Source organism: Prosopis cineraria, unplaced genomic scaffold, assembly GCF_029017545.1.
Source record: "Prosopis cineraria cultivar Desert tree isolate PC_DT_omini unplaced genomic scaffold, ASM2901754v1 PC6, whole genome shotgun sequence".
Lineage (NCBI taxonomy): Eukaryota > Viridiplantae > Streptophyta > Magnoliopsida > Fabales > Fabaceae > Prosopis > Prosopis cineraria.
Genome location: NW_026555337.1, coordinates 14727671 through 14747017, shown reverse-complemented (window position 1 = coordinate 14747017; position 19347 = coordinate 14727671). Strand labels below are relative to the sequence as shown.

Here is a 19347-nt window from a genome sequence, read left to right as displayed (position 1 = left end):
CAAATGAGGTTTTAATTAAGTAAATTAATGTGATGTTTGGTCAAAAGGGTTCAAATGAATGTTTTGGGTTGTAATTTTAGCCCTAAGATTATGTTCAAAGTACAGTTAGGACACCCGGATCGTAAGGAGGGAGAAAAAGTTCCACATGCTATAGTGCATGGGTCATAAAAACATAAAGCTTGCCTATTCATACTACATGTTGCAGCATGTATGGCAAGTGCCATAATATATGGTTTCAACCTGCAGCTTTAAAAACAAGAATTAGAAAAAAAAAACAGAGAAACAAAGAAGAAATAAGGAGCACAAGAAGAGCTCTACTAAGGCTTGCTATTTAAAAGGATTGGAAGCAAATTGAGGTTAGATATCACCCAAGGTAAGTGTACGAAGCTTCCTCCCCCCTTTTTCCTTCCTTTCTCAGATTTTGAGCTAAGGCTTGTATTAGAATGATGATTTTTTGTTTACAAAGGTTATGGATCCAAACTCATTAATTTAAATAGAGTTATGGGAGTGGTTTAGGTTATTAAAACCTAGTAACTATGATTTTACAAGAACTTGGTTGGTGGAGGTCATTATTGGCTGAAAATGGTCATTAATGAGGGTTATTAAAGGTGGTTAATGGCCATTAATGGTGATCTAGTGGTCCAATGAACTAATGTGAGCTAAATAAAACTAATGAACCCAATAGGCATGCCTATATATGAGAATTAGAGATTTTAAAGAATTTTGAAAGTCTTGGGTAGATGTTGGGAATTATCTTAAGGAGGGTATTAATGACTAATAATGTGAATTAATTGTGGATGAATCACAAATTAGCACCATTTAAGCTTGAGAAGAGCTTGGAAGTAGTCCATAATATTATTTCTAAATAACCTCAAATAATATAATTCCTATTATTATCATTTTTTTCCTCAAAACCTAAATTCCACAATTTCTTTATTATATAAAAATCAAGATGTTACAGTGTATAAGTACGAGTAATGATAAGTATGCTATGCATATGTCTTAAATGGATTTGATGAGTTCAATTATGCATACTATGAATTTAATACTTGATAAATAGATTGCAAAGAACTTGTTAAGTATATGTATGTGCATGAATAAGCATGGATTGCATTGCATGATCATATGAGGTGAGAGTTAGCTTACAGGAAGAGAAGTAGATATTAGAAAAATCCACATGATAAGATCACTATTCAGAGATCAATGGCTTGCCTTTTATTTTATTTGCCTTACTTATTTTTTAAGGGACTTGAACCTAGTTAGCTTCCACCAATTCATAAGGAGTCTAACTTAAGGCCACGACACTCTATAGTTGTTAGTATTAGAAAAACTGTAACTCATAAGTAAGTGAAGTAGCATTAGCCAAATAGCTCTTCATAAGTAGAATGCTTAGGTAGCCCGATTTCATGGACAAAGCCCCTTAAATAGCCAACAATTTCACGTCAAAGGTATCAAGATGGTATAAAAATAGCATTAATCATGCATATCATTATATGGCTATATGGTTGTTATTATCGTGACCTTGCATATCCTATTGACCATATAGTTGGTATTATTATGGTCTTACATTTTATATTGAAGGCTTATGGTTGTTAGTGTTGTGACCCTCTTACATTCTTATTATTAAGTCATATGGTTGTATGTATTATGAATATAATTGATGAAATGATTTTTGTTGATAATTTATGGATAAGTGATAATATGTTAATGCCATTTTTATCATTATAATTGATTAACATATATTTGTATAGGCTATATTAACATTAGTTATTGAGTGTTGTACTCATTTCTCTCTCTTTAATATTATAGAATCTAGCTTGAGTAAGAATCAAGGAAAAGCACCAAGTCTTAGGATTCGTTAAATCTTAACTATAGGCCTATCATAAATTTAATTATGTATATTTTGTGATAATTTGCCAACTAGGTCATCACATAATTTTGACTACTTGTACTAATAAGGAGTTGATTTAAATGTATTTTTGTATCCTGAGCTGTGTATGACATATTTACAAAGTCTATATAGGGTTGAATATTAGTACAAGTAGGAAAATGTGTAAATGTAAGAATATCATAAAATATGTGTCAATTTACCAGATTTAGCATCACCCACCATTACCAGATTTAGCATCACCCACACATTTTTAAGATTAAGAGGTTGCGTACTCAAAATGTGTTGTGTATATATTGGATTGCTGTGATGTGTGTTACACAGGTCTTTTCAAGTTATTGAGTGTGATCTAGGGGATGTTATAGTTTTTTGTCATTTAGATATGAAATTGGACACTATAGTTGTGTTTTGATTGAAAAAGAGTAGGTTTGTGAATGGGTGTCCAACCTTTTAATGATACAACGTTTTGTGAATGAAACTAATGCCATTAGTTGGTATCCTAAAAGAGCTTTCTATATACACATAGATTATCTCAATTAGATGTCAGATGAAGAAATGAAGCCATTGGAAGTTCGCCCTAAGAATTGTCATTTGACAATTTATGCTGTCATGATTTATGCAATGTGTTACAATACATGGCACAAAGAGGATCGTGACGGGCACACCTCTGTTTTATTGCACCAATTTGTTGTTTTCAACTTAACTACAAATGCTTTGTTAAAAAAAATAAAAAATTATTCCACGCTTCTATGAACATATTTTGCTTTGATTTTCAATTTGTAAAGATACTTTAAAGTGTTTGAAAGCTTAAAAACTTGAGATCTTATTTATATAAATTATGAAAGCTTGGTAATTCCTTTTGGGTTAATCCCTTAAAGTTAAATTTGGATTAGTAAGGATGACCTTACATGACTAACCCAAAAATGCTACATCTATCGCCATTAAACACACTTTCATTGCTGTAGAAGCCTCGTATTAGAACAGATTTATGTAGTATAATTTTCCTAATTTCTAATGCACCTAATTAATTGCTTGGACCTCCGATTAAGGTGATCCAAGAACTCTCACATAACTAAGTAAGAAATCTAACTTATGACTTTGGTTACAACTCAATTCGGTTCCAAATAAGGATCTTGAAACATTTAAGGCCAAACAAGCAATTACTTCCCAAAGGCACCTCAACTAAGTGTTTCCCCTTATAATGCCATTTATCAATACCATCCACAATCATAACTCATTCATGCATGAATATGGTATATCATTAATCTATAAGAGTAAGTAAAAACATCCATCAATAGGACACATTTGCATATTAGGCCTTTTTTCAAAAAACATAAGGCCACCATCCAAAATCACTTGCAAATGATCTATAGTTAACAAGTTACAATTATCTTATGTTGGCAAAACATAAATTCAATTACAAAATCAAGTAACGGCAGACTCTAGTACTTGGCCTTAGAGGATTCCTTTTTGTCCTTTGCTTTAGCATCTCTCATAAAGATATAAGTAATGGGGTGAGATTAAACAATCTCATTAACCAAGTAATTTAATTAAAGCATATTAAAATGTGGTAGACAATACCGGTAAGCAAATAATATTACATAGACAAACCATGCATTAAGAATGATTACACCTATAACTTTATTACACATGATTAATACAACATCTTTATACCACTTCTTATATCATATGACTGAATCCATAGGCTAATATATTATATAGGTCATCTTATGTGATTAAACTAGCTCTGCTCTCCAATTGTGATGAGTCACTTAGCCAAAGGCTCCCACACTCACTCTTGAACCACAGATTCCCTCTACTCAAAATTCAGGAGTGTCAAAAGTGCCTGAGCCACACTATCTCCTTTAAGAGCCAGTTATACTAGTATCGTGCTCGACCCATACTATACCTATAGGACTATTGGCAATACTAGGAACTTATGTAACATGATTTGTCAACCAATGTGCACAAACTTAGCAGGGCCACACCACGTGAATTTTTTACAATATATCCTTATACTAAACTAGGGTGAACTCCTATCCATTATGATCATACAAGTTCATTCAATAAATACAAAACAATTCTTGTATGCATATCTCAATAACTCAACATTTTTATAATTTCTAATACTTGCATGCTCAACACAATTCATACAACATCATTTGCAACAACTCCTATCATGTTCACATAATCATTATAAAAGCCAATCTAAGCGCAACCATTCATGTTCCAATATCACATTACATCTATATAAATATAATCACCAAGCACCTCATCACAATGAATCATGCTTCATATTTAGGCAATAGTTCAAAATTAACAGATTCATTGATAAGCTCATTTTGCTCATTTCAAGCCATCTATAATAATATTTAAAGTACAATTGCAAACACAATAATATGTTATAATTAAATTCTCGGTTTGCTCCACTCTTTGGCTACTACCCCAAGAGTCAATTTTAGATTTCTCGAGAGAGCTTATTCGAATACAAGCTCCAAGCACAATCCATTTACAAAAATAATCCAAAGACAGTATTAATGACTAATAATCATTAATTAACCCTTAATCACGATTAGAGCCTAATACCTTCCTTAAGTATGATTAACTATAACTAGCCCCAAAATTCATTTCCATTAGTTTATTTAACTTCCATTAAGACTATAAATCACTGTTAGCTACTCCCATTAATTTAAACTTGATTATTTAACATTAGGGCTAACTCTAAATCCTTTTTTAATGGTATTTAATGCTACCAACGACTAAAACACAGATATAGAATCATTAAACAACTCTCATAGACTTCATTGGAGTCATAAAGTGGCTGTAACTTAAGCATAACTTCAAACAATGCCTCCCCATTACTAAAACCAGAAAAAGAGATGCATAAAGAGGTAGAAGAAGAAGAAGAAATAAGGCTTACCCAATGATTTAGAGGTTTCAAACCACTCCAACTAGCAAAGCACTACTCAAACTCTTTGATTCTTAGAGATTTCTCCCTTTTGCTAGCTTGAGCTACACGATTGAGATTTAAAATTTTGAATTGTCCACCACAGCACGTTGCACAGCAAATGGCCTAAAATAGACTACATCACTTAAGTCCAAAAATCTAGGCTTTAAAACAGCCTATTAGCCTTTCTAACCCTTTTTTAACCTTCTATATTGTTTAATAAGTCTAAACAACCATCTCAACTCTATAATTAACTCTTAATCATCCTGATTAACTAATTCAATATCTCAATTAATTAATTTAACCTTTAAATTAAAATTTAGAATATTACATGTGACCTTACCTACCTCAACCTGTCGAGCTTAATTTCATACCCTAATTAGGTTTAAGGTTAGGCAACAAGTAGCTATCCCGATTGCTCCAACCCTACCCATGTATGGCCTTAGCATGAAATAATAATCATTACTTATATTGTGAATTGGAGGGAGTACTTGTCTAAAAATAAATAAATAAATTTATTATTTTAGTGACACTTACTTGTCAACAATATTCAATGATTCTTATATAACATAGAGCATACTTGTGAGGTCATGGTCCTTACACATATTTTTAAAACTATAGAAAGAAACGTTACAGACGAATAAAAATAAAGAGATCAAGAACAACAAAATAAACTTATAAAATTAAAAATAAAATATAATCAAAGTATATAGACTTACTACTATATTGTCTGTAATTATAAGTATTAAAACTATAATCCGGTACATTGACCTCAAATTAGTTATGTTTCGAACCGTTTGACTCCTATCTGTATCAGTGATAATTAACAATTGCTTTTTATTTTCAACCTTTTATTAGAGAAAACCTTTAATTAGTCGTCTTCTGGTTCGAGTCACAAGTCATTTTCAGGTGAGAATAATTGTGAATATAAATATATACTAAAAAAAAAAACTATTTAATAAGCCGAGACGCAATCCTCGCGAGACTCCTAACCTGTAGGAGCGTATAAAGTTTCTCGTGGATGTCAACACTATCGTCATCATCAGTGGAAATGGCGACGAAGCTTATGCAAGCGATTCAGTATGATAGCTATGGCGGTGGCCCCGCCGGTTTGAAGGTTAATTTTCTTCTTCTTCTTTGTCGGTGACTTGCAATTCTTCTACATGCTACTTATTTTTTTGAGTTTTAAATTGAATCGCAAAGCTTATAAGGTTTCTGTAGATAAATCAAGGAGGAGGAGGTACTTACGCTCATGTAACCTGATAATTACTCTTAGGGATTGTAATTTTTCTTCATTACCGAAAAAATAAAGAATTGTAACTTTCTTGGTTGAGTCTTTGTTGGACTAGTTCAGTGTTAAAAAAATAATAATAATAAGGAAAGGCGCTGCGTGTCTGTGCAAGCAAATTTTTTTTCCCAATAATACCTGTTAAGAATTTCAACTTGGTATCAAAGCTTTATAAATAATTAAGAACGGACCAAGTCATTGGGAATTTGATTTATGCGGCCGCCTGTTCTTGCAACTAAATTAGATTTAATAACAGGATCTGGTTGGACTGTGATTTATTCCCGCTTCCCGTTCAAGGTTTTTCGTTTGAGGGGGCAAGTCAGATATATAAATAAAATCGTTCTTTGACTCCCTTTTGGGATCCCCTAATGCTCAAATCTAGAGTCATTAATTCCGAATCCTAGGTTGTATATATATATATATGTTATTGGGTCTTCATCTAACAACTCAAGTCTTGGTATGAAGCGGTCCTTGATAATGATTATCTCTTTCTCTTTTGTTTTGTGCATTTGAGATTGCTTTAAAAGATTGCTATGCTTACTTTATATTTGTAAGCAGCATGTTGAGATTCCAGTTCCTACTCCAAATAAAAATGAAGTTTTGCTGAAAGTGGAAGCAACTTGTCTGAACCCTGTTGATTGGAAGATTCAGAAGGGGGCGACACGGCCTCTGTTACCACGAAAATTTCCCTATATCCCTTGTAAGTTGTTTTTTTTTTTTTGGGTATTTTGAGAAGGTTTTGATCATTGTTTGTATTGTTACAGATGTATTTTGTAGTTAGCTTAGCTCTCAGAATTTGTGATGAGTTATGTAGTTTGGTTTTACAGTTTGTGATTTGATCAACTTTTTTCTTGGCCAGTTGTGTTATATCTCTCCATATATATATATATATATATATTCCTTAAAAATCTTTATGTTCTCATATTTATTGACCATAGGAAGATTTAGCTTCCCTTATTTGAATTCAACATGTAAACAGTCAATTCCCAATTTCTGACAATCTAGACACCAGGTACTTTATTAGAGTCAAAATCTCTCCATAAACTCCAAAAAAATTGCGTCTGTCACTGAATCTAGAAATTTGAATTGGTTTTACTGCTTTACCGACCAGGCATGTTTTGATGCAGGAACTTCATACTTCAGTATTTTAACAATTCATATACTTTGTTGTTCCTGAGCTGTGAACAGAACCTATGAGTTTGGGATTATGGGTTAGGGGTTCTAGGCAATATTGAAGCAAGAACAGCTAGGATTTTTTTTTTTTTAAGAATTTTTGTTTTTATGGCTGTCTTGCTAAAACAGTAGATTTGGTCTGATCTGAAAGTCACAGGAAAAGAGAGCAGCAATTTAAGATTAACATAGCCATAATACATTGTTTTGTAGCTTGGGCTCTTTTGAAAATTAATTCCATATTCACTGATTCTGTTAGCCGATTATGACAATTGATTGGGCTTTGTAGTCAAGTAGTCAGCTACTGAAGGCCCCTATTATATAACGAGTCAGTAGTAAATTAAGTAAAAGCCTAGATAACTGAAACAAGCTAGAGATCATCCAACAGAACATACGAAGCACATATGTGGACATCGACACACTAACATGTCACTTGTCTATTTCAAAAAATATAAATCAAAAAATATAAAACACAGCATGCCTATTTGAAATTTTTATTTAGTGATCTGCTTTGTTAAAAAGCCCAGCATCATCCTATCTTATTATATTTATTCTCAAAAACTCGTATGAAATATAAAGGTATTAAATTATATTATTTTAATTATTCATGTACAGCAAACAAGCATAAGGAAGAATTTGTATGAGCTCATCGAAATGGGAGTCATGTTGCTCCAAGTTGTGTCCTAGCAGTGTCCGAGTAGAGCAAAATAATTAAATGTCTTGTCTCACTTGTCCAATGTGCCATCACGCCTGAAAAGTTCATGTCATTTTGCTTTGTTATGACAAAACTGCTCCTGCAGAACCATGAGTAAACTGTTTAACACCATAACATTAATATACTAACACCTTTGAGACTAAATATAGAATACTAAATAAAATAAGTCAGGATAACTTCATACTATAAAATTCTAAACAGGTTTTGTTGCGTGCATCATGCTTGCTTACTTTGGATGTTAAATTGGTTTGTTAATCATGGGTTATCTGTTAGTCATTTTGTTTGGCCTGTTCCTCTAAAATTCTGGGATCCATTGTACTTCTGAATTAAATTTTTGTTGGAAACAGGTACCGATATAGCTGGAGAGATAGTAGAGGTTGGACCACAAGTCAAAGATTTCAAAGTTGGTGACAAAGTTGTTGCTAAACTCGCTCACGATGTAATCTTCTCTCTGACTCTGTTCTTTCTTTCTTTGATTTTTTCCCCAGATCTCTAACTCCTTTGATATTCTGATTGTTGTTGGATAATTATGAGCTTGAGTAGATATTTGATTGGTAACCGGAAGGGAAAAAATGTATACATGGAAAATAGAAAAAATCAGTTGATTGCAAATTGCCCCATATGTTCAGTTTTTCAGATCCGTATACTTCTATCTGTAAAGCAAGGAGCTAAATGTAATAATTGTGTTTTATATCCACCTTGCTTGTGCGCTGATCCATTCATCTTAGTCCCTCTTAGGGGGGTATGCTGTGTGTTTTTTTTTTATTATTTGCTATCTAGAAAACCCTGTGATAATGCTACATCATTATTTTCATGAGTTTACAATCTGTGTCAGTGCGTTGTAATTACATAAAATAATACATTTTTACAACTGCTGTTCATGTTGAATGACAGCGTGGGGGTGGACTAGCTGAGTTTGCTGTGGCTAGTGAGAACTTGACAGCTTCAAGACCACCTGAAGTCTCAGCTGCTGAAGCTGCAGCGTTACCCGTGGCTGCACTCACAGCTCACCAGTCCCTCACTGAAGTTGCCGGAGTCAAGCTTGATGGAACTGGCGAACAAAAGAACATCTTGGTAACTGCAGCCTCTGGTGGCGTGGGTCACTGTGCAGTTCAACTGGCAAAGCTAGGAAACACATATGTAACTGCCACCTGTGGGGCCCGCAACATTGACTTCGTCAAGAACTTAGGTGCTGATGAGGTTCTTGACTATAAGACTCCAGAAGGAGCTGCTCTAGAGAGTCCATCTGGTCGAAAATACGATGCAGTGATACATTGCTCGACTGGAATACCGTGGTCCACTTTTGAGCCTCAGTTGAGTGATCATGGGAAGGTAATAGATCTAACTCCTGGCTTGAGTTCAATAGCGACTTTTGCTCTGAAGAAGCTCACATTCTCTAAGAAGCAGCTGGTGCCGTTCTTGGTATCAGCCAAGAAAGAGAACCTGAGTTATCTGGTTCAATTGGTGAAAGATGGGAAGCTTAAAACTGTCATTGACTCTCGTTTTCCTCTGGGTAAAGCTGAAGATGCATGGGCTAAGAGCATCGATGGCCATGCTACTGGAAAAATCATTGTGGAGCCATAGACAGAGTTGCTTGAAACTGCCGGATCCTGTTGTGTGTGCATACATATACATATGTACGTATTGAGAACAGTAAATATGTATTGTCGTGTTGAAATGAAGAGCTTGATATATCAGCAAGACGGATGGTTTAAAGTTTTAAACACTGGTGGCTTTTGAACTTCAGTTCTGTAAATTATGAATGTGTTTTATGGTAATGATATTCCATACGTTTTATAGAGGATTGCGATTGAACTTTTAGCAACAGGATCATCTGAATTCTTTTAGTCAATTAAATTGTGCGTAATAAATCTGAAATGATAGAATGCAGTCGAACATATTGTTTGCAGAAATATCCTTGACTTGCTGAAGACCTCATGGTCGGATTTAGGCATGCAATATCTGCCAACGTGAAATCAACAGATGAATAAAGTCTTACAAAACTGTTCGAAATATCGAATTAAAATTCGACTTTCAACATTTAACAAACACATAACAAAACTGCAACCCCTTCCAATTTTGAATTGAGTTGAGAATTCAGAAACTCTTTACTTCAGGGGACAATTTGAAATGCTTGTATTAGTCTGGAACTGCCCTTTAGCATGCTTGAACATTTTGTTGTCTGATAAGAGTGTTATTTAGTAACGCTCTACTTTTTATTCCAAGCTTTGGCTTGCTTATGTAATCCAGAAAAAAGAAAAAAGGAAAAGAAAAAGTAAAAAAGAAATGCTCATTTAGCGAGAAAGATATACTAAACCACTTAAGAATAGTTTTAAATTTTTATCACCTTATCATGATCCATTTCACCATGTAATTTACATAATATAACAAAAAAAAACTTTTTATATCTCTTGATATAAAGTATTTCTCTGATTCACAATATAAATTTTTTCTCTAAAATTTTTTTATCCAAAATAAAAGTCCAGTTCAATAACATTTAGAGTATTTAATTTTTTTTTCTTTCTCTATTTAGCTCTTATGTATAGATTAAATATCGTAAGTAATGTAATCGTTAACTACTCTTAATAGTGCTTTAGTAAAATATTACAATTTTTTTCTTTTTTTGACATTTTTTATGAACTAACTTCCATTTAACCATTCTCATTGGCATGCATGCAAATAGGTAAATTAGACCTATGTTGTGGATGAAAAGTGTGTACATGTTAGTACTTAGTTAAAAAATTAATTATATTTTTTAAAAAAAAGAAAAAAGAAAATGTAAGTAGGCTGAATCCTGTAGACTCACTAGAGTGATGACAAGCTTTTAGATTAAAAAAATGTTTATAAGTCAACAATTAATTGTCCTAAAAACAACGCCACCTCCCTCTTTTAAAAGAGGTCTTGAGTTCGAACCCAATATTGATATGCTCATGTGAGTGCATGTGTCTCCCTTTCATATAAAAAAGGGTTAGGTTGGGGATAAAATTTAAAAAAATATATTTATAAAACTAAACACAAATTAATCACAAAGAAACTTCTCACATCTCACCTATGCATTTGTGGCTGTCGAATATCCGTCGTATTATTACTAATTGAAGCAACCTTGGTTAAATGAAATGATACATTATTATTACATGGTATATATACACAACTGGTTACACTTGTGTCTCTGAGTTTTGTTTACCTTTCATTCAGCAGAGTCTATGCAAATTAGTTTTTGTTTGCTTAATGCCTTAATCATAAGAACACGACATTTCCTTCCAATCCAAGTAGACAACCATGGCGGATCTCTATACACAACTTCATAACCAGCTTTAGAATACAATTTGCGAGCACCCCAATCTTCTTCATAGGCTCTAAGGACCAGAAACTCAAATCCCCACAAAACCGATAGCACATCACAAGCTTTCAACAACGCAGTTGCTACCTTCCTCCTCCTGTTCATCAATTACCCACACAATTGATTATCCCCTTCTTTTTTTCATACAAGGATTTTTTTCATTTATTTTTGTATTAAATATTTATCTAAAAAACAAATTGTCAAATGTGAGTGCGCATTTATGTGTGAACGTATAAGTGTAAATGTACATACATTCAAGTGTATGCATGCATGTGTGCTACATGTGAGAGTGTGGTTGTATTCTTTTCATGGACATTAATTTTCATAACCACGAATCTTTTTTTGGCTATCCATGATCATCAATATAAAATATAAATATCTAATAATTTAATTCTCATAATTTTGACTTAATTATAACTTAATTTTTTAACTTTAACTAAATTCCACTTAGTTCCTATAGTTTTGATTATGATGCAACTTAATCTCCAAATTTTAACTTATCATAACTCAATTCCTTTAGTTTTAGTAATATAAACCATTAATCCCTAAATTTCAAAATAATATTAGTATTTATAATTTTATTTTTAAAATATAAGAATTAATATTTTAAATCCTTAAAACTATAAGAACTAAATTGCATCGTGTCAAAGTTCAAAAACTAAAAGGTCCGTTTGAATTTCAATTGGATATAATTGATTAATATTATTGATTTTAATTACAAATTTATAATTGATTATATTATAACGTAATTTATTTGAATACTGAAATTAATTTTGCTGTACAAATTACCATAAAGGACATTACTTTTTAAAATTAAATTATTGATAAAGTTGTATTTAATATCATTAAATTTGTTAAACTTTATTTAAGAAGTAAAATATATTATTTAACAGTAAAATTGAATTTATAAGTAACCTCTAAAAGCTTATTTTAAAATGTAATTTTAACCCAATAATCAATTATAATTTTTTTGGTTGTTAGAATAACTTTCATTAAAAATTCATCAATTTTGGCCAATTTTATATCCTATCCAAACATGCAATTATTGTAACCAAGTTAAAACTCAGTTTGAACGCAAATACAAGTGTGTCAATTTTCATATGTATGCATGGACATGTGTGGGTTACATGTGAGTGTGGTTGTATTCTTTTGATTGACATTAATTTTCATAATCATCAACCATCAATATAAAATATAAAAAATATATATATCACGCCACGATATTTTTAAATTATAAACCGTGCAACTCACTTGGATAAGAGAGATAGATCACGGATTCCACTTTTGACACGAGCCACACTTCTTCTTTTTTTATTTTTTCTTTTTTCTTTTTTTAATGGATCTCTCTTTCTCACATAGTTAGACTTTTAGGGTATATTTGGATACCCTTCAAAATCAATCATGGCTCCTGAAACCCCGTTTTGAAAAGAAGCCACCCAAACGCCCCAATTTTTTTTTCCATAAACTTTGTTTAGGCTTCGAAATTTCATTGTGAGAGAAGCGATTTTGAAACTCTATTTGATAATGAATTTTTTTTCAAAATCATTTACCCTACTAAAATCAAGCACGCCCTTCAAATTTCCCTGGATTTGAATCACAACATGGTTCTTAATATAGTCATCACAAGCAAAAACAATATGGTGATATTAGTGTTAACTTGATCACCTGAAATTTGAGGAGACAGCTATTCCTGAGATGTAAAGATACTCTTGTGCCTCAGGAGGGAGCAGTTGAAGCACATTTCCATCCCTAGAGGCAGTCACATCTACAACACCCACAATTTGCTTTGATGAATCTGAACAGATTGTGGCTGCCTCAGCGACCAGGCAAGCATACCTATTAATGTTATATTTTAAAATGAAATATGGAGTTATATATATGACCAACAAAGCAATGAAATATGAACAATACTTGTCTCAAACTACATCCATCTTATCTTAATTTTAATTAATTAGGTCAGTTCAACATTTTGATCCATTTAGTCCACAATGTGAGGGGTGAATTTTGTGTTTTTGATCAGATATTGAAAGTTGAAAACATTTTCTTCAACAAATATATAGAGAAGCGAATAGATGTGCTGATTTGCTAACTCATCAGACATCCCATGATAATTTTGATATTATGATCTTAGATAATCCGTCACCTGATTGTATTAACCTCATGATTCTAAATGTAACTTGAGTTTAGTCTCTTTACATGGTTTTTCTGTGACTTTATATTAAAAAAAAAAAGCTGAAAACATTTAACATTGGTAATTAAAAAGTCAAGTGTCTTCTTACAAAAAAAAAATAATAAAAAGTCTGGCGTTTATACGCGTTACATACAGCATAATTTGGACAGTCGAAATTGTACAAGATAGTTTTTTATATTTAAAATTATTTTAAAATATGCAACGTGCAAAGTAAAAATAATTTTTTGATTGTAAACTACTAAAAATAATTATTTATAATAAAAATAAAAAATTGGACAGAAAAAAAAAATGTCCTGATGACATAATAGCTACATACATATATGTTGTTGTTTTGCTAGTGCTGACACAAGCCAATATAAGCAAATAGGACCAATATTTGCGCGAGTGTGTATCGGCAGGCCTTCAAATTTTTTATCAACAATGATTTTAATAATCAATCTTTAGTCCAAAAATAACAAATTCAACCTATAAGAGTTGGAGATTAAATGAAAGAGAATTTATTTTAGAAAAAATAACAATAAAATTCTCCTAAAATATATAAATAATAAAATGATCTTTTAAAATATTATAATTCTACTGAAATCTTTAAAGACTTTTCTGTTATTGATGAATTTATATAAATAACTAAATTATTCTCGTTAAAAATAAAATGATTCACAAGTCTTATTTAAATAATCACAATTTTTTTTTATATTCACAATGCAATAGCAAATTAAAAATTAACATGCAAAGTTATAATTTATTATTGCATTATTGTCAATATAAGAAGAAATATTGTGATTACTTAAATAAAATTTGTAAATCATTTTATTTTCAACAAAGAGCAATTTGATTATTAATATAAATTCATTAATGACAAAAAAATTTCAAAAATTTTAATGAAATTATAATATAAGAAGGAATATTGTGATTATTTAAATAAAATTTGTAAATCATTCTATTTTTTACAAAGGACAATTTGATCATTAATATAAATTTATTAATGATAAAAAAATTTCATGAATTTTAATGAAATTATGACATTTTAAAAGATTAAATTATTAATTATATAATTTAAAAGAATTTTATCATCATTTTTTCTTTACTTTATTCTGTGAAGCCTTCCGGGGAAAAAAAAGAAGAAAAAATTCAAATTCACCTGTCACGAGGAGAGTTTTTCAGCTTGTATAGGAGGCCAGAAAGCACTTCTGCCTACAAGCACAACAAGAAGACATTAACTAGCCAGCAAAGACAACGACCGAAAAGAAAATTGCATCTGATAAAAAAAATATTTTCATAATAATAGATCATTCATTTAAATTAAAATAGATGTCATGCTTTACACGAATTTTTAAAAAAAATAACTGACTGATGATAGTATTCACAATGCATAAATCGTGTGGCTTGATAAAGTTTTGATATTATGTATATATGTATATTGGTAAAACAAAAAAAAAATAATATTATGATGTTTCGTAAAGATATATGTTGTTCTGATCACATGCTGTGAACATTGTGATTATGATTCATCTTAAATTCGGTGTGAATACATAGGATCACTCTAATTTCATTATTAAAGTATGATAACAATTTAAAAAGATATATTACTTATGGTACTATAATTTGAATTAGTCCAACACCTACGGAATTGCTTATGAAAAATATGATCTGATGAGTGGCACAAGTGCAGGCAAATTAGCTTAATAAAAAATGTGGAATGAATTAAGGAGGCGAACAAGTTTGTAGCTTACTTAACCCAGAAATACAACAATTACTTTATATATTATATAATTATGATATTATTTTTTTGTAAATACAAATGTACATGACACATAATTCAAACGTTATTCTTTTGTTTTATCTAAAATATTTTTTCATAACAAACAAAAACAAAATAAACTAGCTGATTTTAGTTTTTGGAGAAAAAAGGATATAAGTAAAATTTGAAAATAAAAAGAAATTTTATTACTACTGTCACTATTTTTCTATAAAAAAAAAAATGAGAAGGGATACAAAGAAACTAAAACAGTTTACATTGAGGTAAGATCAAAAGAGAACTTTCTCTCATCATCCACCATGAATTTTCCATATAAGTTTAAAACGATCAAAGTTTAACTTCATAAATTCAACTAAAAACTTCAAAGCACATTCATCCCAGAAAAATTCCACTGAAAATAACTAACTTCATAAGTTTTGGCTTGGCCGAACCGTTTTTCCAGATTGAAATTAAAAAAATTCATATCAATATCCCAAGTTCAAGACAAGCTGATTGATCCAACCTGAAAAATCTGGAAGAACAGAGAATTTTTGGCGGAAAACTAATGTGACAGATTTTTAATAAAACGAGCAAACTTCAACTTCAAATCAAAGGAGATTCATCCAAGAAAAATACCGCAAGGAATTGATATAACTAACTTTACGAGCATTGGCCGAAACATTTTTCAAGATTGAAATGGAAACAATTTTGGCAATATCGAAGTTCAAGAAAAGCCGAACGAACCTGAAAGAACTGGAAGAACAATGGATTGAAGAACGAGACCGGAACATGGAAAGCTTCAGCCTGAACATTCGCAGCATTCCTGATCTCCTCATCCTTCTCCACAAGTCTCCTCACTCTCCACCCATTCTCGCACACCAAACACTTAATCTCATCATCAACCACGCTTATTCTTCTTCTTCTTCCTCCTTCTTCCGCTTCTTCATTTCGCTTCTCGATCTGCAATTCCGCAGAAACTACGCTTGACGTTGAACACCTGCTGTTACTCGCTGTGCCGCCGCAGCACTGGCCAAAACGGTGTCGTTTCCTTCTTCCATTGTAACAACTTGCGTTTCTAACACCATTAATGGAGGATTCTGAGAAGAATAGTTTCAGTGAAGTAGTGGGGTTGGGAGCTAGCAAATGAGCCATAAAATGACGTATTAAAAAAAAAATGAGCGCTAATTTAGCCAAAAAATGTAACGTTGAGCAAAACGAGTTGGGGTTTTGGTGGTGAGGGATTCGTGTTTGATTGAGGCCGTGAGTTATAGATGGAGGGGCCACGTGGAACACGGTGAGCCAAGGGAAGCTGTACGTGTTTTCCATGGAAGATATTTAATTGAACGCGAACGACAAAACGTTTTGGGCCTTGGAAATTTATGCTGTTATTATTTGAAGGTTAATATAAACATTTTGGTCAAAAAAAAAGGTTAATATAAACATTAATTCCTATCTTGCAAAACAAAAATATTCCAAAAGCGAATGGGTTATAGTTTTAAAGAATGTGGGTGATAATTTCATATGCACTAGTAATTAACTGATTTATTTTTATACTTTTAAAGTGATTATTTTTACGTTTTAAAATTATAACAAAATACTCAAATATTTTGTGAGGAGTTACATGTGTCCTCAATTTTATTATAAAAAATAGATCATATTCAATTGTTTATGAGGATCTATATATATACATACACACACTAAAATGAGGTATTATGGTAAACGCCTCTTTGATTTTGTATCTATGTAATCAGCAGAGCATGTTGTTTGTACTTTATACATAATGGCGTTTTGAGTGCTCATAAAGTTAAACACATTTTTTTGTAAAGATTTGCATGCGTATGTGGTCTAGTGGAAGATTGTTGACATAAAATTCAATATATGATGGCTATATATATAAATATTAAAAAGGTGCGGCCAAAATATGAATAAAGTGATCTATATTGTAAAAGATACAATGTTCAGCCTATTATTTTCCTTCATGCACTCACACATTAAAAGTAACGAAAATTTTGAAGAGAAATGCAATTAACTGTTTAAAAAAACCAAAAAAGTAAAAATTCAATTCCAAAAATCATTATTTCTCTTATTTTATTTATAAATCACTTCCAACATATTTTATTAATATTAAAAAAATTAAATATTATTAACTTTATTTAAAAATATATTAAATTTTCACTTCTGTTCTTTAATAAGGATAAAAAAAATATTTTTAATAATTTTTCTTAACATTTGAAAATAGTAGATAGGTAGAGATAAATTTAGAAAATAGTGAAATACTTTATAAATAAAATTAAAATTAATTTTTTTTAATGTATAAAAATGATCACATGAGTAACCGTAAGTTTGCCACTTTGCTCCATCTTGGTTTTCTCGTAATCCAACGTCCACTTCCCAAATGTTCATACAATAGAATCAAACTAAACACCATGAGTCGATGCTCTCTCTATTTCTATATATAAAAAAAAAATTATTTCAAAATACAAGAGGTTATTATTATCTTTTTTAATAAATAAATTATTATATCTTTATTAAATTGAAAAGAGAAAAGAATAAGTACTCTTATTAAATTTACTTTAAAAAAAGATTCATTTTTTTAATATTTAGGGACAAAATTAAAATGTTGTTATACTTTTAATTAGATAATCAACTTTTATTAGTTTGATTAATAACAAGACATTGGGACGTTTAACAAGTAAAATAAGTGATGTTTTGAAACTCTCAATTTATAATTATTCATGTTAGATTAACAAGTGACATTCGTAAAATAATAACAATTCATTTAAAATTAACAAGAATCTATTATAATTTTAACAAGTTAGAAAAAATAATAGGAAGGGTTTAGTCATTCGCTGACAATTATCTATTTGGTTTTGACAACAATCTATTCGTGATTAATAACAAGACATTAGGACGTTTAACAAGTAAAATAAGTGATGTTTTGAAACCCTCAATTTATAATTATCCATGTCAGATTAACAAGTGACATTTGTAAAATAATAATAATTCATTTGAAATTAACAAGAATCTATTATGATTTTAACAAGTTAGAAAAAATAATAGGAAGGGTTTAGTCATTCGCTGACAAGTATCCATTTGATTTTGACATCAACCTATTCTTTCTAACAAGTATCTATTTAGTTTTGATAACAACCTATTCATGATTGACAACAAGACACTGAAATGTTTACAAAGTAAAATGAGTGAAGTTTTGAAGCCTCCAATTTATAATTATCCATGTCAGATTAACAAGCGACATTTGTAAAATAATAATAATTCATTTAAAATTAACAAGAATCTATTATGATTTTAACAAGTTTGAAAAAATAACAGGAAGGGTTTAATCATTCACTGACAAGTATCTGTTTGATTTTAGCAATAACCTATTCGTAATTAACAATAAGAAATTGGGATGTTTAACAAGTAAAGTGAATGAAGTTTTGAAACCCCCAATATGTAACTGTCCATGTCAGATTAATAAAAGACATTCGTAAAATAATAACAATTGATTTGAAATTAACAAGAATCTATTATGGTTTTAACAAATTAAAAAACTGATAAGAAGTGTTTAGTCATTTGCTGACAAGTATCCTTTTAATTTTAACAATAACCTATTCATGATTGGATAACAAGACATTAGGATATTTAACAAGTGAAATGTGTGAAGTTTTAAAACCTCTAATTTGTAATTATTCATGTCAAATTATCTAATGACATTCATAAAATAACAAGTTCCGTTCAAAAATTAACAACACACATTAGGTTATTAGATAGAAGTGATTTTGTGCTTAGTTTACTACTTATAATTTTTTTTGACATATATATATTGAAGGGCTTGGTGGTCATTTGCTATTTAGATGATCAATGGTCATAGTATCAAATTCACCTTTAGCCACCTAAAAATCTTAGTTCTGAAATAAAATGTCATCAATGACCTCACTGCTAGTGAAGGTCCAACAATCGGTGGTGGTCGACTATCGACGACAGTGGAAATTTTTTTTTTAATCGAGGGACATTTCAATCTTATCACATGTGAAATTAATATATTAAAAGGATCAGAGGGTTACAATGATATG

General features: G+C 30.9%; 2 protein-coding genes across 2 annotated transcripts; one reads left to right on the top strand and one right to left on the bottom strand.

The window, feature by feature from the left end:
* The first annotated feature begins 5791 nt into the window (after window positions 1-5791).
* LOC129313507 (chloroplast envelope quinone oxidoreductase homolog) lies at window positions 5792-9829 on the top strand. The gene is made up of 4 exons (XM_054956693.1): window positions 5792-5952; window positions 6682-6823; window positions 8356-8447; window positions 8903-9829. Exons 1-4 carry the CDS (start codon window positions 5857-5859, stop codon window positions 9590-9592), a joined length of 1020 nt encoding a protein of 339 aa, XP_054812668.1. The 5' UTR covers window positions 5792-5856; the 3' UTR covers window positions 9593-9829.
* A 1286-nt stretch (window positions 9830-11115) lies between these two features.
* LOC129313508 (uncharacterized) lies at window positions 11116-16489 on the bottom strand. Its single transcript, XM_054956694.1, has 4 exons — window positions 16019-16489; window positions 14678-14730; window positions 13014-13184; window positions 11116-11445 (listed from the first exon to the last, which is right to left on the bottom strand). Exons 1-4 carry the CDS (start codon window positions 16424-16426, stop codon window positions 11196-11198), a joined length of 882 nt encoding a protein of 293 aa, XP_054812669.1. The 5' UTR covers window positions 16427-16489; the 3' UTR covers window positions 11116-11195.
* Window positions 16490-19347: the final 2858 nt, after the last annotated feature.

What these genes read in the sequence shown, in the direction of transcription:
- LOC129313507 (XM_054956693.1), top strand. Translation starts at nt 5,857, where the DNA reads ATGTCAACACTATCGTCATCATCAGTGGAAATGGCGACGAAGCTTATG. An exon ending in GTGGCCCCGCCGGTTTGAAG is followed by an intron (nt 5,953 to 6,681) that starts GTTAATTTTCTT and finishes ATTTGTAAGCAG; the next exon opens with CATGTTGAGATTCCAGTTCC. An exon ending in AAAATTTCCCTATATCCCTT is followed by an intron (nt 6,824 to 8,355) that starts GTAAGTTGTTTT and finishes TGTTGGAAACAG; the next exon opens with GTACCGATATAGCTGGAGAG.
- LOC129313508 (XM_054956694.1), bottom strand. Translation starts at nt 16,426, where the DNA reads ATGGCTCATTTGCTAGCTCCCAACCCCACTACTTCACTGAAACTATTC. An exon ending in TGTTCTTCCAGTTCTTTCAG is followed by an intron (nt 14,731 to 16,018) that starts GTTCGTTCGGCT and finishes TTGTGCTTGTAG; the next exon opens with GCAGAAGTGCTTTCTGGCCT. An exon ending in GCTGTCTCCTCAAATTTCAG is followed by an intron (nt 11,446 to 13,013) that starts GTGATCAAGTTA and finishes ATTGATGAACAG; the next exon opens with GAGGAGGAAGGTAGCAACTG.